Source organism: Schistocerca americana, chromosome 4 (assembly GCF_021461395.2).
Source record: "Schistocerca americana isolate TAMUIC-IGC-003095 chromosome 4, iqSchAmer2.1, whole genome shotgun sequence".
Lineage (NCBI taxonomy): Eukaryota > Metazoa > Arthropoda > Insecta > Orthoptera > Acrididae > Schistocerca > Schistocerca americana.
The window spans coordinates 284,102,960-284,130,171 of record NC_060122.1 but is presented as its reverse complement, the minus strand read 5'-3'; the positions used below and the strand labels follow the sequence as shown (position 1 = coordinate 284,130,171).

General features: G+C 44.6%; 1 protein-coding gene across 1 annotated transcript in view; it reads left to right on the top strand.

The window, feature by feature from the left end:
- LOC124613415 (insulinoma-associated protein 1a-like) overlaps positions 1-14,225 on the top strand; it is a 42,427-nt gene extending 28,202 nt beyond the window's left edge. The window contains exons 2-3 of the mRNA XM_047142118.1: positions 10,011-11,210; positions 14,213-14,225. Of these exons, the coding sequence (XP_046998074.1) occupies positions 10,011-11,210; positions 14,213-14,225 (1,213 nt within the window). The remainder of the gene's footprint in view (positions 1-10,010; positions 11,211-14,212) is intronic.
- The last annotated feature ends 12,987 nt before the right edge of the window (positions 14,226-27,212 follow it).

Here is a 27,212-nt window from a genome sequence, read left to right as displayed (position 1 = left end):
TGAATCCATGAATGACACATCTACATATATACTCCACTAGCCGCCTCACGGTGTGTGGCGGAGGGTACTTCTTGCATCGTTATCACGTCCCCATTTTCCTGTTTCAGTCGCGAACGATTCGTAGGAAATTTGGAAATTTGTGGTAAGTTCTTATGGGACCAAACTTCCGAGGTCATCGGTCCCTAAGCATACACACTACTTAATCTAACTTAACTAAGGAGAAGACACACACCCATGCCAGAGAAAGGACTCGAACCTCCGCCGGGGGAAGCCGCGTGAACCGTGACAAGACGCCCACAGAGAGGCTATCCCGTGCGGCTGATTCTCAGGAAGAACGATAGCTGGTAAGCCTACGCGTGGGCTCGAATCTCTCTGATTTTATCTTTAAGGCCTTTTCGCGAGGTGTAGGCCTACGTAGGAGGAAACGATATGTTAGTTGACTGTTCTAGAAATGTATGCTCTCAGAACGTCAAGACGCAGTGATGCAGAACGCCTCTCCTGCACGGTCTACCACTGGAGTTGGCTGAGCATCTCTGTGACACTTTGTCGCTAACTAAATGAACCTGTTACGAAGCGCGTTCCTCTTCTTTGGATCTTCTCTATTTACTCCATCAACGATATCTGGTACGGATCCCAGACTGACGAGCAATATTAGAGTACTGTTCGAATGAGTGTTTTATAAGGTACCTCCTTTATTGACGGACTGTATTTACTGACTGTTCCTCCAATGAATTTCAGTCTGGCATCTGCCATAACCGCGATTAATTTGATGAGGGCGTTCAACATTAAATCACTCCGTACACAGTCTCGTGGATGTTTTACGGGAGTAACTGCTTCCAGTGATTGATCAATCGTGCAATCATACAATTCTGTCTATGTATACGCAATATGTTGCATTTGTTTACGTTGAGGGTCAGTTGCCACTCGTACCAAGCGTCAATCCTGTTCAGATCTTCCTTCATTCCGATGGTGAATGGAGATGTTTGTATGGGCGCACGACATCCTGCATCCCACTACAATTTTCTTGCGTTGCAACTTCTCTGTATACAGTCTGATTCAAAAGTAAGTGTACACCGCGTTTCTAATGAATGGATCAAAATAAGAGTAAAATGTTAAATATTGTCTGAGACTGCTTATTTCAGAGTCGTGATGCATAATGTCTCTTGTGGTAGTCATTACATTATGGGCCAGTACAGGCTTTTGGCGTATCGTTTTCTCCTGCATATCGACTAATGTTACTTATTCGAAGGTGTCCTGCAAGTTTCAATCGGGAGGCAAGAGGGCATCTCAAAGCTGCTTACCGCTATAAGTGAACAGACCGTGCAGGGTCAGTTGCTTGGCCCGCCAAGTCTACGGATCATAAACCCTGATCTCAGGGATCTCGTGTATGGAATTACAATTGAGAAAGTAGCACAACCACAGCAGAAAATTGAAAATAGCTGCGCAGAATGGGATGAACGGAGCTCGCAAAACTTCGAGAGCGGTAAGGAGTCGAACAGGTCACTGTCTTCGTCTACAAGGACATCATTCTGAACATATATGAAGATGGTATCTGTTCTTTCAGACATGTCCGAAAGAATAGACACCATCTTCATATAGTTAAGGCTAATCGGCCATTGGCTTTCTTCTTCTGGATGCAAGCGCATTGCCCGAACTCTTGCGGGACTCGGTAAGATGGTCTGCCGCGAGTAATGAGTGTAATTGGCAGGGGCACAACGAATGTAGTGTGTAGACGTTAAGTTGGGAATGTGAGTCTGATGGGGAGCGTGCAGGGGATAAATCCCTGCAGTCGCACTATCCTCTGTGCCTTCGGTGGCTCAGATGGACCGATCTGCAATTAAAAAAAACTGAGTAAAGGAATCAACGATCAACTTGACATCCGCCCAGACCAAATGCAACGAACAATACCGAACAAAATGAAAAAAAAACGGTGGATAGAGCGTCTGCCATGTAAGCAGGGAATCCCGTGTTCGAGTCCCGGACGGGGCACAGATTTTCAACGCCTGTTGACAGGTTAGGGTCTTGATTTAATTATCATTTCATTTTTAACATGTCCTGGGGTAAACGTACAGTAGTCTACGTAGATAAGTTCAATTACCAGTCCCTTCGTCTCGTTGCTTTCTGAGAAGTGTTAATTATGAATCAGTTATGTGTTGTTTGTGTTGCACTTGAGATCCCTACTCTATAGCATAACTCTGAAATAAATCAATTTCAGACAAAATTTTATTTAACGTTTTACGCTTATTTTTATGCTTACATTACACCCACGAACTATGTACAGACACTTTTGAATCACCCTGTACAACTACATCAACCGCGGAAAGTCTCATGGAACTTCCGACGTCATCTGCTAGATCATTTACATATTTTTTTTGGAAGGAAGTTGTCCTATAAAAGTCCCTTGCGGCACACCCGAAGTTGGTTTTACGTCCGAAGACTTCTCTGGGCTGAGAATGACGTGCTGTGTTCTTAAAATTTGTGTTTGTGGAGATCTACAACCTCCAGATGCTTAATAAATGTAACATGGTCCGCAGTAGACTGTAATACGATGTTTACTTACTCGTGTGATTAGCTAATTTCGACTAAGCATCATTGTCAAGCACATTAGTACCATCCGTATTTCATGTCATTTTTAAATCACTCTTAATTACAAATAGGAAGGCTACTTTCCGTCATTTTACGGAAGGATCCACGTTACAGTGACACGTTTTGAGATCGTATTCTCAACTTCGCTCTATGTAGAACCACATGATACTTCATCTGTATCTCGATAAATATTAGGTCTACATAAACTCCCTTATGTGGGTCTTCTTAGAGCACGGAGTCTGTGTGTGTAGTATGGACCACTTCAGTCCAAGGGCCTGGGAGGTGTTCTCACACATACATAGATACACTCAGCTTTATATACAGTATGTACTAGCTTTCTCCCTGTGGCTTTGCCTGAAGACATGTATGTTCTCCCCTCTCTCTTTCTCTGTCCATCTCCTCTACCATCATTCTCTCTCCATTTTCCTTCTCCCCCTCCTTCTTTGTACATCCCTTCTTCTCCCCTCTCTCCATGCACATTCCTTCCTGCCATCCCTCTCCCTATCAGTCGCCACCTGCGCTCTCTCTCTCTCTCTCTCTCTCTCTCTCTCTCTCTCTCCCTGTCTCTTCCTCTATCCATCTAAATCTTCCCCCAGGCATTGCCGTCTGCAAGTGTAGCCCCTGCAGAGAGGTCGACAAGGCAGGCTGCTACTACTCCCACAACATGCCTCACATGCATCACAGTCTATATGCCAAGGGATTGGAAACCCTTATTTTCCCAAGACATGTAGACTGTGGGCCAATACTGCTCCAACAAAACACACCTGTTGTACTGGGCAGCCTACACAACCAGGACAGGAAAACTGTTTCCTGCTCCTGATATGTAGGCTGCCCTCCAAAGCTCATGGATAAGACGAGTCAATAGTATTCACACATAAGAACCCTGTCATACAGGACAGGCTTAAAAAATAAGCATGTCTCTATGTTTGTAAATATTAGAGCTAGAGTGTTATTAACCCCCTGATTGGTCCTCTAACGGCAAGGAGTTGGTGGGTCAAATTTCATTCACTCCATTCCATGGACCTAGGTGGAATTCTTACACATTCACACGTACACTCAGCTTTACATGCACTATGTGATGAAAAGTATCCGGAAACCTGGCTGAAAATGACTTACAAGTTCGTGGCGCCCTCCAGCGGTAATGATGGAATTCAGTATGGTGTTGACCCACCCTTAGTCTTGATGACAGCATCCACTCGCACAGACATGCGTTCAGCCAGCCACTGGAAGGTTTCTTGGGGAATGGCAGCCCATTCTTCACGGAGTGCTGCACTGAGAAGAGGTATCGATGTCGGTCGGTGTGGGCTGGCATGACGTCGGCGTTCCAAAACATCCCAAAGGTGTTCTGTAGCATTCAGGTCAGGACTCTGTGCAGGCCAGTCCAATACAGGGATATTATTGTCGTGTAACCACTCCGCTACAGACCGTGAATTATGGACAGGTTGTTGAAAGATGCAATCACCATTCCCAGTAGTGGGAAGCAATAAGGTGCTTAAAACATCAATGTAGGCCTTTGCTGTGATGGTGCCATGCAAAACAACAAGGGACGCAAACCCCCTCCATGAAAAATACGACCACACCATTACACCACCGACTCCGAATTTTACTCTTGGCACCACACGCGTTGGCAGATGACGTTCACCGGGCATTCGCCATACCTACACCCTGCCACTGGATCGCCACATTGTGTACTGTGATTCGTCACTACACACAACGTTTTTCCACTGTTCAATCGTCCAATGTTTACGCTCCTTACACCAAGCGAGGCGTCGTTTGGCATTTACTGGCGTGATGTGTGGCTTATGAACAGCCGCTCGACAATGAAAGCCAAGTTTTCTCACCTCCTACCTGTCATAGTACTTGCAGTGGACGCAGTTTGGAATTCCTGCGGATAGATTTCTGCCTATTACGCATTACGACCCACTTCAACTGTCGGCAGTCTCTGGCAGTCAACAGAAAAAGTTGGCCTGTACGTTTTTCTGCTGTATGTGTTCCTCGATGTTTCCACTTCACTATCACATTGGAGACAGTGGATCTAGGGACGTTTATGAGGATGGCAGTCTCGCGTACAGACGTATGGCAACTGGCACCCAATCACCTGACCGTATTCGAAGTCTGTGAGTTCCGTGGAGTGCCCCACTCTGCTCTCTCACAATGTCTAATGACTAGGCCTACTGAGGTCGCCGATATCGAGCACCTGGCAGTAGGTGGCAGCACAATGCACCTAATATGAAAAACGTGTGTTTCTGGGGCTGTCTGGACACTTTTGATGACATATTGTATAATACAACCACATACGGCCCAAAGGGACCTAACATGCAGCCTGCCCTGCATAGAAGGTCGATAATGCTGTTCGATACTATCCCCACACAACACACCTGTCGTGCAGGGCAGCATAAATATCGAGGACTGAAGAACCGTTTCTTGATCCTGAGATGTAGGCTGCCCTGCAAGAAGGGCATTAAAGCAGGTCAATTCTATTCTCACATAACACACCTGTTTGCAGAGTATGTACACTGCTGGCCAGGAAGAAGATGCTGTGATATGCAAATTATTAGCTTTTCAGAGCATTCACACAAGGTTGGCGCCGGTGGCGACACCTACAACGTGCTGACATGAGGAAAGTTTCCAACCGATTTCTCATACACAAACAGCAGTTGACCGGCGTTGCCTGGTGAAACGTTGTTGTAATGCCTCGTGTAAGGAGGAAAAATGCGTACCATCACGTTTCCGACTTCGATAAAGGTCGGATTGTAGCCTATCGCGATTGCGATTTATCGTATCGCGACAGTGCTGGATCCCAACGATCTCGTATCAGTAGCAGTCGAGATGACAGGCATCTTACCCGCATGGCTGTAACGGATCGTGCAGTCACGTCTCGATCCCTGAGTCAACAGATGGGGACACTTGCAAGACAACAACCATCTGCACGAACAGTTCGACGACGTTTGCAGCAGCATGGACTATCAGCTCCGGGACCATGGCTGCGGTTACCCTTGACGCTGCATCACAGACAGGAGCGCCTGCGATGGTGTACGACGAACCTGGGTGCACGAATGGAAAAACGTCATTTTTTCGGATGAATCCAGGTTCTGCTTACAGCATCATGATGGTCGCATCCGTATTTGGTGACATCGCGTTGAACGCACATTGGAAGCGTGTATTCGTCATCGCCATACTGGTGTATCATCCGGCGTGATGGTATGGGGTGCCATTGGTTACACGTCTCGGTCACCTCTTGTTCGCATTGACGGCACTTTGAACAGTGGACGTTACATTTCAGATGTGTTACGACCCGTGGTTCTACCCTGCATTCGATCTCTGTGAAACCCTACATTTCAGCAGGATGATGCACGACCGCATGTTGCAGGTCCTGTAAGGGCCTTTCTGGATACAGAAAATGTTCGATTGCTGTCCTGGCCACCACATTCTCCAGATCTCTCACCAATTGAAAACGTCTGGTCAATGGTGGCCGAGCAACTGGCTCGTCACAATACGCCAGTCACTACTCTTGATTAACTGTGGTATTTTGTTGAAGCTGCATCGGCAGCTGTACCTCTACACGCCATCCGAGCTCTGTTTGACTCAATGCCCAGGCGTATCAAAGCCGTTATTAAGGCCAGACGTGGTTGTTTTGGGTACTGATATCTCAGGATCTATACACCCAAATTGCGTGAAAATGTAATCACATGTCAGTTCTAGTATAATATATTTGTCCAATCAATACCCGTTTATCATCTGCATTTCTTCTTGGTGTAGCAATTTTAATGGCTATTAGTGTATGTTAACTAGCATTTTCTTTGCAGTTTCACCCACTTATGTAGGCTAGTCAATACACATATCAAACATACCTTCTCCTGCCCCTCTCTGTGTCCACCTCTTCCTCCTTCTGTGCCGGTCTTTGTGGCCGAGCGGTTCTAGGCGCTTCGGCCCGGAGCCGCGCGACTGCTACGGTCGCAGGTTCGAATCCTGCCTCGGGTATGGATGTGTGTGATGTCCTTAGGTTAGTTAGGTTTAAGTAGTTCTAAGTTCTAGGGGACTGATGTCCTCAGATGTTAAGTCCCACAGTGCTCAGAGCCATTTGAACCATTTGAACCTCCTTCTGTCTGTGTCTCATCCTCCCACCTCTGCCTACCTCCTCCTCCTGACTGTCTCTGCCTCTTCATCTCCTCCTCCGTCTCTCTTTGTCCATTTCCCCCATCCCCTATCTTTACATCTTCCTCCCCCTCCTCTGAGCATATCCTCCTAGACCTCACTCTTTCCACCTCCCCCTCATCCTCTCCAACCAGTACACTGCTGCTCTCTACTTCCCATCTGCCCCACAAATTTCTCCCTCCTCCCCTTTCTCTGGCCATTCCTCCTCCCCCTCACTCTTGCTCCTCCTCTATTCATCTTGACCTGTCCCCAGCCATGCTCGTCAGCACTTGTAGCTTCTGCAATACAGTTCACTAAAAAAGGCTGATACCACTCCCACAACATGCCTGTCATGCAATGCAGGCTACACATAACGGGCTTGAAAATTATTTATTTGGTCCTGACGTTTAGACCGCCATGCAAAGCAGGTTTATGAATCAGGCCAGTTCTACTCCAGTACCGTATGTCTGTCATGCAAGGTAACCTACATGCAGAGCCTGGAAACCTGTTTCTTGATCATGACATGTAGTCTACCCTACAAAGCAGGTTGTATGGCAGCCCAATAATTACAGTAACATATATGCTGTTATGCGTTGGAAGAGTTTCCGGTACAGAAAATGAATCACTAAAGCTGGGACTGCAGTCGAAAAATACATCTGCTGCCAGAGAGTAATGATGATTACGCAGAATACTCCTGTGCAACTGAGCCGACACTTCGATAGAGGACAGCTTTATGCTGTTGTAATTGAGATGGTAGCCAAAGCGTTTTTAAGTTTGGATAAAGGAAACTTTTCAAAAACATTTTAGCTGTATTTGGTTCTGGTGCAAAATAATAGTTTATTCGGAAAGCTAAGCGGAAGATACATCAGCCGAACCATTATTGTTGGTGAAACGCCTGCGTAATTGTGCATACGAAAATGACTTTAAAGAAACTTACTGGTTACCGAAAATCGTCACTAATTCAGAATTCACGGTAAATCGGACCGGTTTTTTATCGCATAGTGGAACGGTGCCGTACGCTATCTGACACAATGCGCGCCGAGATCATCTAATGCAAAGTGTAGAACGCATCCCTACCCTTGCCATTCACTTCGCCCGTGCTAACTTACACACACACGCATACACACACACACACACACACACACACACACACACACACACACACACACACACACACGAATTAATGAAAAAAATGTAGTTTCACACGTTGAGAACGCTCTAAACCTGCACGAAAACGAACGAACACTGAAATACTGCGCAAAGTGAGAAACACACATAATTTCAATTATATTTACAAAGGTGAAGTGTAAAAAACCAAAATGCAGCGCAAAAAATACTGCAGAATGACAAAAACTGCCAAGTGTATATGTGAAACCAAGTCTTTCGACATCAACCGCTGCTAGCAGGGAGGGAAGAAGCAATGGTTTCGAGAATATGTAGAGAAACACCGTAAGTAACTTGCACTCCAAGTTTACAAACAAAATGTTGTTTTTTTATGTAAAACAACCAAAAATGTACGAACATTTCCAGTTTGCAGAATAACTACAGAAGATGTTTTGTAAATAAAAGCGAAACGCATTTGCTGTAAAATTCTGGTTAGTTAAATTACAGTAAGCTCAAGACGGAAAAAATAATAACAACTGACAAATCGTTACGTTTGGAAGATGACGTGCAAACCTGGCTACAATCGAAGCCGGTGCTTCTGCTTATTACGACCGAGTTAGGGATTCCCAAGTCGACTTTTTACATTTGGGAAAAAAACGCAATAAAACTTCGGCCTTGGTAATAAAACAAGTCGAATTAGGTGGAAGATGGATACAACTGAAATAAAACAGACCGTCGTTGATGTTATTGTGTACGTACACCTGGCAGAAACAACAATGGCCTGTCGGAGTTTCTGAAAGAGGTGTCGAACTAGAGACTGCAGTGGAAAGATTTGTAGTTAAATGATGCTGAACAGGGTTTATGGCTAGTATTGGATGACTGTGCAGACTATCTTTAACAGAAAAGTGTGTGGGGAACGTTTAATTTGGGACGTTGCAAGTGTGGATACTTTTGTAAAGAATTAAAGACTGTTATACAAGAGGAAAATTTGTCTTCGCCACAGATATAAAATACAGATGAAACTTGCTTGTTTCAGAAGACCAACCTAGCAACGTAGAGGCTAACAGGAAACGTTAGTTCAAAATCTGGACGTAAGGTGAGTAAGAAACGAATCACTGATCTTTTCTGTGCTAAAGCATAATGTTAGAGTTCGTGTAGTTTTTAAGCTATAGATATGCCGGAGGCTACACTCGTAACTAACTGACAAACCCGGCATTACGCAGGTGTTAATTCTGCGAATTTTCTATTAGAACCGAAAACAAAAAACAAACTCTATAGTCTATAAAAAATTCCATTTCCATGTATTCCTGAAAACACTTTTTAAATTATGAAACAGTCGTACAAAGAAATATACATAATCTACAAATGTACCAGTACAGTATCCAAATTAAGAAACATGATCCAGAATAGTTTCTGAACGCTGGGCTCAGCTGCTTCGCGTCTCTACAACGCAATTTTACATACTTCTCTGTGGCTACATATTTTCGTAGCTCTATATATATATAGCTTTCGTTGGCACTTCGCAAGTGAAAAGCTGTCAAAAGCGCTGCCGCGTGTCAGGGATTTCCTTGGTTTGACTCGACTGTACGAGTGTTGCCAGTAAAGGATAAATGTATTAAAACTTCATACATGATGTGGCATATTTACACTATCTCGGTGTTTATGATGCCAATCTCTTGAGCTATGTGGCATATGGATACCAAGTTCGGCTGAAACCGGTCCAGTGGTTTAGCAGGAGGTGTGGAACATACACATAGGCATACACACATTTTTATAATATGTGTCGATTATAGCATCAGACAAATATTTTAGTTATTCGGGCTTTCAGTAATTCAAACTGTTATTCAAGCTTTTTAACCAGTGTCATTCCAATTTCTTAATGAATTTTAGGATTTTCGAAGATGCGGGCGGCCTACGATACCACGGAGGACAGATAAATGTGGTTCCACCGTGATGACGATAAGAAGCCGGGTGTACCAGCATGCCTACCGGTAACTGTCGGACCGCCTATTAGAGCGGCAGCTGCTGCGGATAAAGGGGAGGGGTGCTCGTTATGCGTCAATTTAGCGTCCGTTGGAAGTGTCCTCTCGTACCACGCGTAGCGTTCGAATCACACGAAACGCGGACCGTTGGGCGTAACGGCGCGGCATGATTTAGCAGCGTCCGGCAAAGCCCTCGCTCCGCAGGTCTCATCCGGGAGGAACAGCGGCGGCGGCGGCGGCACGCGTCCTCGCGAGGCGGCCGCCGACCGACCCAATGAGGCGAGGGCCCGAGTTCCGCCCACCAATAGCCGCACGCGATGCCTTACCGCCGACTGCGCGCGCACGCCACGGGCGCGCCAATTGGCTGGTGGTAAGCCACGCCTCCCGCGGCCCAGTACCCGACTGCCGACGAGCTATAGCCGGTCAGACGCCGTCGGAGCCGCGGCGCGAGCGGATGGTGCCCGAGGCACTGAGTCGCCGCTCAGCGTCCGCGGGCATGCCGCGTGGCTTCCTGGTACGCAGGCACGACCACGGCCAGCTGCAGCCGCAGAGGCCGTCGACCATGGATGACGTCGCCGTGTACGGCTTCTCGCCGCTCAGTTCGTTGGTGGAGCGGCTCGGCTTCGAGCACCGGCCGCCGCCCTACTACCTGGCCGCCTACTCGGAGCCGCTGGTCGTGACGCCGACGCCGCTCGACCTCTCGCTCAAGCCGGCGCCGACGCCAATCACGCCGCCGTCCACGCCGTCGCCTAGCTCGCCAGTGCGCAAGAGGCTACACTCGGACGACGCGCCGAAACAGCAGCAGTCGACGCCGAGCAAGGCCAAGACCGCGCCGGCTACGCCGAAGAAGACCAAGGCGGTGCGCCGGCTCACCTTCGACGAGGACAAGACGTCGCCCGTGTCGGGCACCATCATCCGCGAGCTGCGCGACGACGAGGCGCCGTTGGTGGTGCGCAAGGGCGACATCGACCCCGCCTTCAACGTGGTCGAGATCACCGAGGAGGCCAAGGCGGAGCTGGCCAAGATCGAGAACCGCATCGGCGACTACATCTGCCGGCTGTGCCGCGAGATGTACGAAGACGCGTTCGGGCTGGCACAGCACCGCTGCTCGCGCATCGTGCACGTCGAGTACCGCTGTCCCGAGTGCGACAAGGTGTTCAATTGCCCCGCCAACCTGGCGTCGCACCGCCGCTGGCACAAGCCGCGGCCGGCGGGCGGCGCCCTCGACCTGGTGGTCAAGAAGCCGGCGCCCGGCCCCGCCTCCTCGGAGGACGCCGGTGAGGACGGGGGCGACGTCTTCCCGTGCCCCGCTTGCCAGAAGCGCTTCCGCCGCCAGGCCTACCTGCGCAAACACCTCGCCACGCACGAGCAGACGGCGTCCGCCCCCGCGCCACCTCCGCCCCCGCCGCCGGCCGCTTCGGCCTTCGGCGAGCCCGCCACGTCGCCTCTGCCGCCCCCGCCGCCTCCGCCGCCGCCGGTGGCCGCCTCGCCCCCGGCGGCCTCGGGGGCGGGCTTCCTGCTGCCGCCGCCGCCGCCGCTGCCGCTGCCTCCGCCTCCGCAGCCGCCCCCGTTCGCGGTCAACTGACAGCCGCTGTTGCTGGCGGCCGCCTGGCCGTACCGCCAGCACCCGCCGCCCCCGCGACCCGTGCCGCTGCCGCCGCCGCCGCCCTTCTGGAGGCTGCACATGATGTAGGTGAGCCACCGCGTCTTCCTCATGCGGCCGTGTCGCAACGAACTCTGCTTCAGATGACCCCGAACTCTGCCTTGCTCGCAACCGATCTAGTCATGCACCTTCTAGTCTTATCTCATAGTCTTTTACGCGAAAAGAATTTATCCCGAAATCTTTATTTCTATAACTTATCCTCAGCTGTGTTTCTTCTAGTCATTAGATACCTTTTACGTTAGTAAGCGCACTGAAAACATTAACTGTTTGATATCTCATGTTTCCTAGACTTGACAGATTCATGGTGTCCTTTCGGGTGTTCAGTCAAGTTGTTGATTCCATTGTGTGCATAAAATTGAATACGCGAAAGGTAACCATTTATACGCAAACTGTGGATGTACGAAATTCGTTTCTAACACCGTTACAAAGTCGTTCACCAACTTTCTGTCACCCTTCATGACAAGCAGAATCTGTTAAGGTAATAATTTTTTCTCTAGTCAACAAACTCAGCGACATTCGTAACCGGTCTAGTCACGCATGTTCTAGTCTTATCCATATGGTCTTATGTACTAATAGAATATATCCTGCGAACTTTGTTCCTACGGCTCATACTTGCTCTATTATATTCTAGTCATTAGATGCCTATTATTTTAGTCAGTAGGCCCAATGTTTAATTATTAACATTACTATGATCAATAAAAGCGCAAACTGTGGATGTACGAAACCTGTATGTAATACCATCATAATCTCGTTCACCAGCTTCCTATCGCCTTTCATGACGATAATTATTATTGAAATTACTCTGAAAACCAATCACTGTTTCACAAACTCTAGAACATCCACATTTTGTGTCCAGTCACGCAGAATTTGCTAATATAGTAACTTTGTCTCTAGTCAACAAACTTAGTATCATGGAGCTTCCAAACCTAGCCTATGTTTTGTATTAATCTAGTCACTTTACGAACTTCATTCTAGTCATTGTAGCCAAAAGTGTAACAGTCACTTTCATATCTAGTCAGTAGCGTTAGCTCCAGGGCTGCCGAAAATGCTTCTTGTCTCATTATAGTTTGCGCTGGACTTTAGCCATCTTCCATAATGTAATCAGAACAGCCACTAGTGAAAACTGTCATGTTTTACTTCTAGTCAGTGAGACCAACTTCAAGACCTGCTCGAGTCATTTCCCATCAGTTCTCACTTTCCGCTGTATTTAACTACATAGTCGTATTACATATTTCGATCTAGTCAGTACCATAATAATATTGTTACTCGTGTCATTGACGAAGGGTCAAGAATGCAGGAAATATTTCCAACCCTGTCTTTCTCTTAGTTTTTACTGTCCTTTGTTCTAGTCATTCAGTGTATTTCTTTCTAGTCAGTAATACCAGCAGTAACGTCAGTTACTCAGGAACTGTATAATGATCTCAGTGTGAATCAGTGGAACATCTGTCTTGACACCTGTCCATTCTGTTTGGTCGAATAGTTTCTAGTCCCTTCTAGTCATTTAGAAGCATAACACCCGTTAAATGTGTATATATATATATGATAAAAAAACTGCAAATGTTACTCTACTAAAAACGCATATTTTTCTAGGTGAACTTTATAATGTGCATTACTTTCATTCTAGTCATTTTTTGTTTGTTATTTTAGGAAACACAGAGCTCCATCCATGCTCTAAAACTGCTACTTTGCCAAATGTCTTTCACAATAGAAATAAGTATATGTCTTAGCTTCAGTAACAAATTTATTGTACCTAATGTTATCCATTGGTAATCTTAACGTAGTCTTAAACTAAGCATTCTGATTCTGGAAGCAACGTATCGATGCTCCCGAATCGTCATAAAATTAGAATGCCTCACACGATCCAAATAGGTTAGCTCTAAAAGTCTCTTTACAACCGTAATCCACTGTGAAGCAAAACTATGTTATCTGTCCTTCAGTTCTAGTCATTTACGAAGTTCCACACTAAGCAGTCAATGTTTGGTTTCAGTATCTAGTCGTGTCGTGCAATCTGTGTGGTTATCTAGTCGCGCTACCGTCTATTTTGACCCATAACGCTGATCTCATCTCGGTACAAAGGTTTTTCTGTTTGTGTTAGAAGTAAAACATCAGTATTTATTATTTTAAAGCTAATGGTGGAGGAAATTAATACGTAAAATGTAACCTATCCGGAAGTCACTGCGCATAACTTCGTTACTATTAGCTGTTCATTCATCGCTAAGTGCAATATTGATTATTAGGGATAGTTTGCAACTAGTATTTCAGAGAAAACTACGCTGTTCGTTCAGGTGAAAACACCGTTAATACGTTGTCTTGCAGTTCCTTCTCCTATTAGCACGAAATATTAGACGTATCCATTTCCAACCGGTCGATGAAAATATCTGTAATATTTTCAGCGTGCCGTCAAAAAGTGCATCAATATCTCCGCCAGTGTAAATTCCATAGGTACCCTGAACGAAAATTGACGGTGTTATCGCTGCTCTATCTGTCTCTAAAAATACAGAACTTGTTAATTAATCAGTATTTTTCTTCGTCAGTTGTAGAACACGGTGGCGAAAACGAAATTCAAAGTGTGCAATAGTCTCTCGGTCCTAAGTACTTAAGTCGAATTACGTTAGAGTCGATGCAGACCAGTTTTATTTATAATGTGACGCGTTTTCATTACTTTATAGCTGTTTCATTTTTCTTATATTATGTTATCATTGTTTTGACTCTTTTATAATTTGTTATACCATTATCATTTCAGATTATATGCATGATGGAATCGACTTTAGGCACGGCAGGGTCGATTACAATTGCCATAGACAGATCAGAATTATTTTTATAATTTTGCAGTTGTTAGGTCATTTTGTTCAGTTTATTTATAGTTTTATAAATTCGCTTGACGTTTATTTTTCGTACGATAGACCGGGGACAGTGCAATTTCTGTTGAAGTCTCTTTTTTTTTTTTGCTTATAAAACATAAAAGTGTCATTAATTTTTGCGTAGAAAACTATTGAACAAACATCATCGGTAACGAATTATGTCTACAGTAAATTTCGGAAGAAATAGGGGCTATGAATGGAATGACAGGAGCGTTGTGTAACGGGCAGGTCAGGAAACAGCAGCTAAGAGTAAACTTACAATACATTATTTTCGATCTGCGTTAATTCCTGATTGTTTCATAGTCAGCTCTCATGTTATTCTAGTGAAACCGAATAAGTCATTACCAGAGAGCTTCAGTTTTATACCAGTGGGAGTTTCGGGCAATGAACTACGTAGTATAGAAAGATAAGGCCACGAATAAATCAGGTCATATCTTCAGAGTTTTCCAAATAGAGGTATCCAATATGGAGACTTTGTCGTTGCCTATAAAGACGTGTTTCACGAGATCAGTAACTCGAGACTTGATGTGACATGTATAGTTAAATCTCCACAAACAGTCAGTAATCACATCGTCTTAATTATCAGTAAAACTGCTGTCTAAATTTTGATTGGCAACGCGAGGCAGGGTGCAGGGGTCCGATCTCGCTTCCTTTTGCTTCGACCGGACGTCGAAGAAACTTTCTCCTAGGGCGGGACGTAAGTGTTTGTAAATAGAACGCGTGTCCGTGGACGTATATTTTTAGCCGCGAGTACGGAATCATCTCCCGGAAATCTTGAACGCGATGGATTCGGGCTGCCGCGTCGTTTGTCAGCGGCGCGAGGAAAGAGCCGCCCACGCGTGCGCTTTCCGAAAGGGACGTCGGCCAGTAGAGCGCAGAGCTTCTATTGTAAATATTTTCGCGAGCGCCGAGTGCGGTACGGCGGGCCTGTGGTGAGGACGGGTGGCGGTCTCTGCTGTCAGGATGGAAATTAGTGCGACACGCGAGGGGGGTGCGGCACGGGGGTTGCTGCGAGCATGAGTCAGGGTGCGTGGCCAGGTGGTGGCAGGGATGAAGGGTGCAGGGGTCCCTCCCCACTGACACACTGCCGCGCACAGAACCAATTCCCGCGATACACACGAACCGCTAGCCTCAATTACTCTCCCATTAAAAACGTCCTCGCTATCGACAGTCACCTGTGTCGAGTGTTGGCGACATACCGGGGATCGTTGTTCCGTCTCCCCTACAGACATGCAAGGATTGGTAATAAAATTCTGGAGTAGTGGAAGCAAATGGAAACATCTTAAAATGCCGCAACTGTATTACGTACCTACAAAATCACCATTGAGGTTTAAACATTTATCGCCATCTCGTCACGAGCTGATCACTGCCCTCTGCGTAGTACTCTTATGCCTTACAATTTGGAATATGCCGAGCGTAGAACTTGCTTGGTAGTTGTTTGGTCACGATTTCATGCAAAATACTCCGAAAAATCTGCAGAACATCCCCCGACTGTTGAGATGGCGTGAAACACCCTTTTTCACCTTTTTTTATCAGTTTTATGTACTAGTTTGTTGCTGGCCATAGACGGACGGACACTTACGTCATCGTCGTGACAATCACCTTTGCAGTCTTAAGCGACTGACGTCATTCACCTTCAACACGTTCAGTCATTGTCATCTGTACGCGTACAGCGCATAATCAGCGATAAATGTCGAAAGATTTTAGTTTTTTGGCCTCTTTCTTTCCTGGTCATCAGTCTTCTGACTGGTTCGATGCGGTTCACCATGACTTCTCCTCTACTAACCTCTACATCTCAGAGTGATACCTACGCCTAAAGTCCTCTCTTATTTGTTAGATATATTCCAATCACTGTCTTCCGCTAGTTTTTACCCTTCACAACTCCCTCTAGTACCACGGAATCTATTCCCTGATCCCTTAACTGAAATGTTATCGTCTTATCCCTTCTTCTGCTCACTGTTTTCGAAATACGACTTTCCCCGCTAAATCTACGGACAACCTCGTTTCTTATCTTACTAGTCCACCGAATTTTCAGCAAGCTTCCGTAACACCACATCTCAAACGCTTCGATTAGTTTTTTCCTGTGATTCCGCAGTCCGTGATTCAATTCCATACAATGCTGTACTCCAGCCATGCATTCTCAGAAACTTTTTCCATGTTCTACGCCATACTATCGTGTTGCTACCACCTTCGTCAGCGCAGAGAAGTTCGTAGATCCCTCTTTGAGAGATACTCTTCATAAAACCCTTCCGCTTTCTGTTGAGCGCTACCTAATCCGCTCAAATAAGTAGCATAGAATATAGAACAGCCAAGGCAAATAGACTGCAAAGATGTATCGTAGAGCCATTCAAGAGCTTCCACAAACGGGCACTTTGCTCAAGATGCGTCCCCAGAATTACGTCCTGAAGGCGCAAATCCCATCCGAGAATGGAACAGGATAGAAACCACCAAGCAGTCCTTCTTCCAGTCAGAGACTGATCCAGCAGAAATTTCACGACACAGTTAACAGCAAACAGTTAGTTCCCCGAGTAAGTGGTCACTATTGGAACCGATGATCTTGCTAATCTGTCTTCCGTAAAATACCTCTAATAACAGTCAGCAAATATTCTGCACTATGTGCAAACGTGAAACTAACGAAGTCCCTATTCGAGGACAGTTGGGTCGGATGATATTGTACAAGTTCTTCATCTTGAGCTGCCATGTCCTCATCGTCACACACTATTCAGCCAAGTCAAAAATTCTACCCTAAAATTAATAATGTTCTAAATCTGTTTGTTTTCGCTGTCCGCCTTTCGTTATCTTCAAAACAGTCAACACCAATCGACCTTTTGTCGTATTTTCCACTTCGGTATTGTAAAGCTTGAGCCTACCATTAGTGACTACGAGTCAAAGTACTTGAGGAGCAACCAGCACAAGCAGAAGAGCTAAGTTTTATTTCAATAGCTTGTTTTCCGTTTTCACTACAATACGCACGAGAATCGTGTTTTTGGCGAGCTTAGGCGCTCACTGCAGGTACCAGCACAGCTTAGTAGAGTTTCTGAAAGCATCAGCGTAAGTTATGCATCTCTGTCTTCTGTCTTCACTGTCTTTGGTGGACTGTTGTCAGACATCCCGGACATTCTCATTTCGCTTAGCCATTTGCTCTTGATGTCTTTGTCTTCTGCCGTTCACGAAACATACGATTTCGATTATGCTTTCTCGGCATTCCTTCAATTATGTACCTTAGAACCCTCATAAAACGCGGAAAAGTCTGTTGTGTAGAAGCAACAAGTATGACAAACTCGTCTTATTCAGCATTCGAACACCGTTCAACTGACGCCATCTGCAGTTTTCGAAGAAACTGGTTCCGGTACGTTCGGTAGATATCTGGAACGCAGCTTTTGCTTATGTCACGGGAATGGGAAGATGTATCCACTGTCATTTTATCCCAGCGCAGTTGGTCATTCTTTTTTCGGCAAGCCTGGCAGAAAATCGCAATTCAGTCATTTGATGATCGCTCGGACAATACGACATTATTAATGGAAACACTCAATTAAGTTCGCTAGAATCTAGATTTCGAGTTCATTTACAGAAGCATAATTTCCAGGAATGAGGAATTGATATGTTTTTGAGATCAGCACATTCTTTCCAGCTCCACTACTCCAGAACTCTTACAGTTATTTGAGTAATCATTTGGATCTTAGAATTTGCGTATCATAAAAGCGCCTACAAATCACTGGGGAAGCATTACGATATACGCACGAATAAAACTAAAAGTTTCATTGATGCTGATTGGAAAATTTATCTAAATAGGAATACACTCTGCCACAGTGCGACGGAGTAACACAAATGCACAACGTAGTGGTAAGCAATAGAAGAAATTATTTTTTCCCCTGTACAATCGTTGGGACAATTGTGACAAATTTTTTGATGAAACTGCCTGTATATTTTTCGAGTTCAGTTACGCACAAAACTTAAGTACTGTTACGTGTCGGTAATACAAATGATGCAGTCTTACCAAGTGCAGCGCCACTTGCAGCGTGAGTGGGGGCGTGCGGATAGAAAACAGAGAGTTTCCATGCTGTACAGTGAGGCGACTGTTATCTTACACTCCTAGCTCGAGTGAAGCGATATTTTGTGTTCTCACTTGGAATAGCAGGAGCGTATTTCCATAATTTAACTGGCCAGTGGGAATGTGTCTAGACAGCAGAGAAATACTCCCCGATTCCGTTGCGATCTCAGCTGCAATCGCGTTCTGCTCATAACAGAGACCGCCCGCCCTTTGTCCTTTACCGTGATAAGGCTCCGAGCACTTTCTGCGACGTTATAACGTACAAATTACTGTTAAGTTTTGTTTTAAATAAATTGCGTAAGTAAGATGTAATATTAGCCAACTCCATTCGGAGTAACTTTGGTTTAGATAATTCAGTATAATAATGTTGTGTAATTGTCTTGAAGTTCTGCATAAATGATGATTTCATGTTTCTTGTAAGTTTTTGCCCTCCATTTATTCCAATAATTATTTGCTTGAACAGAATACCTTATGAAACATATCTGCTTCGAATTAGTGTGTATTTATCGTATTTTTATCTCAGTTAACTACGTAGTATTTAGAAGAGCAATATTATAATTTTCGTTTACTGTCTTGAATAGATAATTATATATATAGTGCAACAGTCCATTTCCAAAAGTGAACTATAAGGAATATCGTTATGTGAACTTTTGAGCAGTCTGTGGACACGGTGGTAATTTATCGAAACGATTATTCCATTCCATAAAATTTTATATGTGACATTCTCCGTCGGGGAAGTGTTAAAATAGAAAACTATTATATGTGTATGTAATTATTAGATTAACTTAAAGAACAATATATGAATGTTGATTTTGAACTTAGCGCGTGTCTGACGAGTATTATACTTGTTGGACGCGACGGTGTAATAAACTGTTAAGCCGAACGACAGGGTAATTGACACGTGCGTCCGAAACGGACGCTGTTAGTGAGTAGCCGCTGGTATAGATATAGCCGCCGCAGGGCGCCCCGTAGCGGTGTGAGTGAGTGAGTGGCTGAGTGAATGCGAGGCGACCCCTTCTGCCTGGCGCTGGCGGCTGTTTATTTTCGCGGTGCGTGACGTCAGCGGTGTGTCACTTGCGGCTGGCGCCTGCAGAGCGGCTGCACGGCACGACAGTGGTGTCGTTTGGGCGTAGTCCCGCAGGCGCGCGTCAAAACTCGCGCTTATTACAGCGTAGTCAGCCTACAGGGGCTGCGTACTTCACTGCTCGCATTTTCACGAAAGGGAAATGTCTGTTTACTCTGCCACTAATCCAAGAGGCTAAATTGTTTGACACTGCACCGATTTCCTGATACACTTTTCGATTGCCGTCTGACAGATTCCGGATAATGAGGGACCATTCACATACCCTCTAAAGAAAAGCAAATCGACAATTTAAAAATATGAACCTAGAAATTCGAATGGCTTCAGAAAGAACGTATAAAGGCAGTTAATAATATAGACTTCTATCTCTTCCACCATAATATTATTAAAAGGTGTGATGTTTTATATCGTTCTGATCGCTCCTTAGAGTTTCATGTATGTTACATAAATTGCATGTTTTATACTCCGTCTATTCATATCCTTATCTTTATATATCTCACAAATCTTAAGCATATTGTCGTTTCACCTCTCTCAAATCTCTAACACTGGCAAATTTACGATGATCTCAGCCCTAATCGTATTCTGCTCACAGTAGAGACCTCATCTTGTATCTTTTGTAAATAAGACAGTTTTAGCTTCCATTTAATGTACAAATTATCTGTAAGTTATTTTTAATGAATCTGGAATAGAAGAGGTTGTCTAAAAAACTGTGAGCTACTGCTGGAATGAACCATGTTCTTTCTGGCAGTACAGCAATACTTCTTTCAGAAGCTTTGATGCGGCCAACGGTTGTTTTAGTACCCAGCGCGCCAGTTTTCATATTTCAGCAATTTATATGCGATATTTTTGGCATGTCTCTAATATTTCTTCTCACCCGTCCCGCAAAATCAGCTGTTCCTCGACTCATATTTTCCTGGTATTTTGAAAGACCTCTGGACTCGTTACCTTTTGACTATTTTCATTAAGCTGTGGGTTCTGAACACACGTACTCTCAGTTTACGGAAACAGTCGACATCAAATTGTTTTCTGAGAATACAACTTGAAATTACTTCACGCATTTTAACTTGTTATTTATTTGCACGTTCCCCACCAACATTGAGAAGAAAATCGCACCGAGCCATACCGTTTTTATTCATTCACACTTTTGAAGTCTTACAGCACACTTTGTTGGGCGTTTCACGTCTCATCGCTCGTAACAGTCTTCTAAGACACGCATTTATACTCTTTCGCACACTCGTGTCGTTATTTAATTTGGAATCCCTCATTCTAACCCCCGCTTTCCATGTATTTGTTTTACGTAACTGACAAACGTGGCTGTGTGTTGGAAATAATTAAACAGAATTAGGGTCTTATTTTATAACAGAGTCGAAAACAGTAATTAAGCCAACGGTTTTTTTGTTTCTGGAATTAACTCCTGTCCTCTGAGGTGGTATGAGCAATTAAATGTTACCACAGATACCCTTATTTACTGTTCTGCCTGCTCCTAGAAAAATGTGCATTGGAATCTGTCTTTCGTGCCCTTTTTGCGCTCGACAACAGTGTACCGACTCACCTCGATTGTCGTACAACGCGAAGTTAAATATTCGCTCTACAGCAGAGATTTGTTTCTATTCTAAACCAATTAAATAAAAAGGGCTGAATCGAAGTGACACTACCAGGATAGTCATCATTCGTGGCAACAAACGATTCAAAACAGTTTCTGAAGGTAGCAAGGGCACATTTTTCCTTTGATAGTCGGAAACCATTGTACTAGTAAGCTGAACTTCGTTCTTCATAATTCTTGTACTTAGGAAGTATTATTAAGCTGAGGAAAATTCTCTGAGCCGTGAACAAATATTCGCGCATTATAGAAATAGGAACCTACTTTTAAGATATGAAATTAAAGACAAGCGTACGTGATCGTAATTACCGATTGAATCGCACATTCTTGTAATAAGTTTGTCTCTACTCAGTTTGTTACTAGATGAAATATTTGAATATTATGACGCTGTAAGATATAGACTACGTGTAAAAATTATGGAGCTGTAGTGGTCGGCTTGGGCATATCGTTGAGCAAAGGTTTAGTGGATGAAGACTCGCTAATTCCAACAAGAGTCCATAACGGAGTATTTTCTTTTTCACAGATGAGTCATACGATCCCAATAGTAATTGGGCGCTGTAGCAAAATCGACACACACTCTACTATGTGAGTCGCTGCTCCTGTAAGAAACGTGTCAAGAAACATATGAAACAACGTAGAAATTGGTTCACTATTGGGTTCATAAGATAAGAGTTAATTAAGGTGTACAGAGTTCCACGTCTTACAGACCCGTTTCACGACAGGGCTACTGAAAGTCAGTCCTAGTGGGACGGGAATGAACCTTTTCAAAAGGGCAGAAGTAAGAACAGAGGCGAAACTGAGGTTAGACAGTTTCGCAGTGACTTCGTGTCATTGTTTCCTGGTGACTAATGATTGTGAGTTATCACGTCCAGCTGCTATCTGTGGCACCACGGACGGCTCTATGCTACTCAAACACTACTCTTATGTCCTCCAGAACATTTCGTGTTTTCTGTTTCCATCATCAGCTTCTAACGTGACAGCAAATAAAACGAGATGGCTGTTAATTTTGAGAGAATAACACCTCGGATACAGTTCAGCGTAGGAATAATTGCGAATATAAATTTGCGATGTTTAACTATCTCCTGTTACTGAATACTTGTTTCTTGCATCGACATTTTAACCAGTTGATAAAAATAGGTTTCGTGTTGTGTTAAAGCGTGAGCGCAGATACACTGAATTTTCACCGAGGGACACGACGAACATTCAGTAGCAGAGGAAATAAAAACACAGTAAGTTCAAAGTTACGGTTATTCTTACATCAATAACGTCCGAAACGTCATCGTTGTTGTGTTAACAGCCGTCTCTTGTCGTTTAACGCTACGTGAATAATTGAAGCCGATGTCAGCCGAAAACGCGTATTCTGCTCCTTCAAAATAGTTTACTTCTGGGATACGGCAGACGTAGCAGAAGCAATGAATATATTTGTTCACTTTCGGGTTACTCGTCGCCGCGGCTCAGAAGCATTTTACAGACAGCTTTTCTTGTCATGACTGTTACTGAATTAACTTTTTTCCTGATCACAATTTTGGTTATTTTGCCATGTTGAAGTAACAGCTCACTGCAAAGTGCTTCAATGAATTACTGTTAACAGAACACTGCCCTTGTGTCAACCGTGTGTACATACTTGATATCACGTTGGTGTTTTGTGGTCTTCAGTTTGAAGACTGGTAGGGCCTATGATGCAGCTCTGCGCGCTGATTTATCCTCTGCAAGCCTCTTCATCTACGCATAGCTAGTGCAGCCTAGCAACTGCAATTTGTAACCCCCCACCCGTACTTCCATCCAATACCAAATTCGTGATTCCTTGATGCCTTAGCATCTGTTCTATCAACAGATCCAAGCTTTTAGTCAAGTTGTACCTTAACTTTTTTTTATTTTCCCCAATTCACTTGTGTACCTCCTCATTGGCTATTAGATCTAGCCATCTAATTTCTTCTGCAGGACTACATTACAAAACCGTTTGTTCTCTTCTTGACTGAACTGCTAACCATCCACGTTTCACTTCTGTACACGGCTGTACTCCATACAAATACCTTGAGAAAGATTTCCTGGCACATTTATATGTTATTTCAAGAAATTTCTCCATTTCAGAGCGCTTTTCTTGGTACTAACAGCCTGTATTTTATGTCCTATGTGTTTCGGCCAAGATAAATTATTTCGCTGCCCAAATAACGAAACTGTCAACTACTTTTAGTGTCTCATTTCATCATGTAATTCCCTCAGCATCGCTTGAATTGGACTACAATCCATTACCGTTGTTTTACTTTCGTCAATGATCGTCTTACAGTCGTGTGCGAAAAAATCTCGTCATCTGCAGAAAATGATGTAGCACTTTATATAATAATTCTTATCGAATTCACATAAATTTGATCCAAATGCTTCATACGCAGTGATAAAAGGAGTGTGGTATTTACAGGAATGCGATAACTGTTATTACAGCAAGGGCTACGTCATTTTATATTGATGACAAGGAATTCTGTTTTCTTATGTATATGACGTGAAGAAGATCAACTGTTAACAGTAATGAATATGCATGGACACCTGAAAGTGAGCTGTTAGAACACAGGAAATGTATTCACAACTTCCAACATGAACCACCGTCGGCTGTATACAGGAATAACGACAATGAAAACTTGTACCTGACCGGGACTCGAACCCGGATTTCTTGCTTTACGCGAACGGTCGCCTTAACCGCTTTGGCTTCCCTTGCACGAATCACGGTTAGGACCGAACTTCCATATGTAGTCGGCCATGTGTTACAACCTGGTATTGGCGAATAAATACGAAATAGCAGTGGTAGTGTTATTAAAAAGTAAGCCGCAATGTTCCCTCGGACATGCATGTATTCCAAAGCAACACTGCATGGTACTTCTTATTAACCCAGGCATTTCGTATTGATTAGCAGTGGTACAATAGCTGAAATCGCGATCGTAATGAATAAGTTCAGTAGCATTCCAGATGGAAGCATGTTGGCGTTTCTAAATATACAGTGAGTGCTGAATAGACCAACGGCGCAGAGAAAGATTCGTGGAGGGGTCACAGCACTCAGTGCCCCACTCCGGCCGACGTGCGTGACGCCGTGAAGAGCTGAGCGGAGTAATTCGGAGGCGGCCGACAGCGGCGCTTGAATCAGTGGACGTCCCGCGCTCTGTGCGGATCGCCGGCGGCGTCGGCGTCGGCGGCGCCGCGACGGCGGGCGCCGGTTCGCGTGCGGCGCCTGCCTCCGCCCCCGCCGCCGCCGCCCTCGCGGCCGCGTGCCACGCTGACCGCCAAATTGAGTCTCCCCTCCCGCACCGCTAAATCACAACGGTGGGGTGTGCGGGAACTGCGAACCCCGCGCGCTTCCGTCTCGCCCGCTCGCGCCTTGTTGAGTATTCTTTGCTGGGTTCAACAAGTGATACTGCGAAGCGAGGCGCGAAGGGGATATTCGGCTGCACGCGCTACAGCGACTTATTCGTGCGAGGGTATAAATAAAGCAGGCAGCGAAGAGCAACTTGTTCTGATCACCTCAGCGCCTCCACATCGAAATTTACGGTTCGCAGCCGTTTGCTCACTGGAATAGAACGTCTCTGTCGCTTAAAGCTGAGTGCTGGGCAGGGAAAAGAACCCGGACCTTTGCCTCCCTTGGGCTACATCTTACCGTACAAAGAGTGTGAACGCACCTCTCATCCCTAACCAGCCCACTGGAAAATATGATAGAAACACTGGCAAGATAGGACTTTTAAGTCCCGACATTTTCTCATCCCTTAGACGCTAAAAAATCGTGTGTGGAACTCAAGGTTCTTCGTTCGAGACCATGACAATCAGTCATAAACTTTCGATAGGCATGGACGTACGTAATAGTCTTTTCGCTTCCACAGCGATGAAAGAGACGGACTCGTGAGCTGCTGCACTTTACACCGAGGAAAATAAATACTTTCAGGAAACGTATTCGTAATTGCGAATGTGAACCACAATCTGCTGTGTATTTGAATGACGACAATGAAAATTTGTGCCGGACCGGGGCTCCCGCTTTACGCGAGCTGTCGTCTTAACCACTTCTGCTATCCCTGCACGAATCACGGCCAGACCCAAAATTCCGTACAACACAGCCACTGCTATTTCGTATTGCAAGGGAGTGGCACAGTAGCTGAAATCGCCATTGTAGGTAAATATTTTCATTGGCGTTCCAGATGGAAACATGTTGGCTTCTGCTATCCGTGCATGAATCACGGCCATACCGAAACTTCTGTATGTCGTCCATGTGTCACAGCCTGCACTGGTACGTTACGTATATTTCCGAACAGGGAGTACATATTTATTGGGCGCCCAGGGTCTGGTATTGGTGAATAAATACGAAATAGCAGTGCCTACGTTATTAAGAAATATGATGCAACGTTCCCTCGGACATGCCTGAATGTCCGAAGAAACACTGCATCGTACACAGGCGCTGCTGTTTCGTATTATGTTTCTTATCTCCATAATGCAGTATTTATTGTTGTTCTCTAATTGTAATCGTCTCAAAGCTTCAGAGATTCCTCCTCAAACTCGCAATGCCGATATGGAAGTGTTTCATCAGTCCAGGTGTACCATAGTCGTTGACGGACAGTTTCTGCCTAATATTCATGTAATATACTTGCGGAAGTATAAACACCGATCCATCGTCATGTGGCTGAGAATGAATCCATGTAGCTTTCATATCGATTGTATTAGCGTAAAACAATGATTACAGCTATTTAGGCGTAATAATTAATAAAAAAGGGAATAAATTGTGCTGATTTTCCGTACTGAAAAATACTGGAGATAGTAGGCCTATATCCTGCCTTTCCTCCAATCAGTGAAGTACGTTATTCAGTCTTTTAGTTACAGACTTTCTTCTAGACCTGGCACTTTTCTCCTACACCATGCCACTCAAAGGGAAAGAGCCACGTTAAACGCCAAGAAAACTTCAGAAGTAACAGATCTTTTGATCAGTTTCGTGCCACTTAAATACCTGTACCACCAGTACACCCCATCGCATTTGAACTACCAAGACGTAGACACGCGAGTGTGGTACCAGAGTAGTTCCAATATGCACTGCATAATTACGAACCACATGCACTGGGCATAAACCGGTTGTTATAGATGGCCTTATGTTGTGTATACTGCCGCTAAATGGTAAGTGATCACACCCAATGAAGAGCAGACCTTTCTAATGGCCGCTGGCCTTCCTCAAACTGCAGTCTGAGAAAAATGCTTTTAGATTGCCCCCATTGAGCCCATTCCAAAATTTACCTTCGCTAAACCCACAATATGCCGAAATGATCATCTTTTGATGTGTTTCTTTGCTGTTTACTTGGGTCTATAGACGTTCATTATTTCAGAAACAACAACATAATCCACATGCTCTTTTATTATGTTTATTTTCGAGTGATTATTCAACAGTAGCTCGTCAGTATATATTCTGAGCTACTAAGAGGACTTCGTCCTCACGTACAACCACATTTACATATTTCACTTCTTCAGTACAACAATGAAGATAATGTGAAATGTGTTCGACACTCTACCTAATGAGCATGTATTGACTCCGTGTTAACACTTGCAAATGGCACACCCGCCGTAATCGCAAATGTGAAATAAATAAATTAGGTAAACAGTCCAGATGCAGCAAGTTGTCGTTCCTTAGGACGTGGAAAGCAATTTTATGCAGTTTGTGTTCTACAGAACATTACACAGCAATGAGACAGCTGTTTATCTGCGTTGACAAAGGCTCGAAGCTGACGAGTCCGCACTGTTCCCAGGTTAGAAAGGCTGTTTCCAAAAAATCATTATAACTTTGCCATGCTGATCCATGTCATGAGCGCAGAAGAGAGATATCCATGCACAACTTACTCTGCTGTTGTTTTGGTCTTCAGTCCGATACAGCTCTCCACTCTAGTCTATCCTGTGCAGTCTTATTCATCTCTGCATAACTACTGATACTTAAATCGATGTGAGCCGCTTGCTGTACTCGATCGTTGGTCTTCCTGTACAGTTTCTACCCGGCATACTTCTCTCCATTATCAAATTAACTTTTACTTGATGTCTCCGGATGTGTCGTACCAACCGATCTCTGGTTTTAGTCACGTTGTGCCGTAAATTCATTTTTTTCCAATTCGTTTCAGTAGTTCCGCGTTAATAAGAGTACGATCT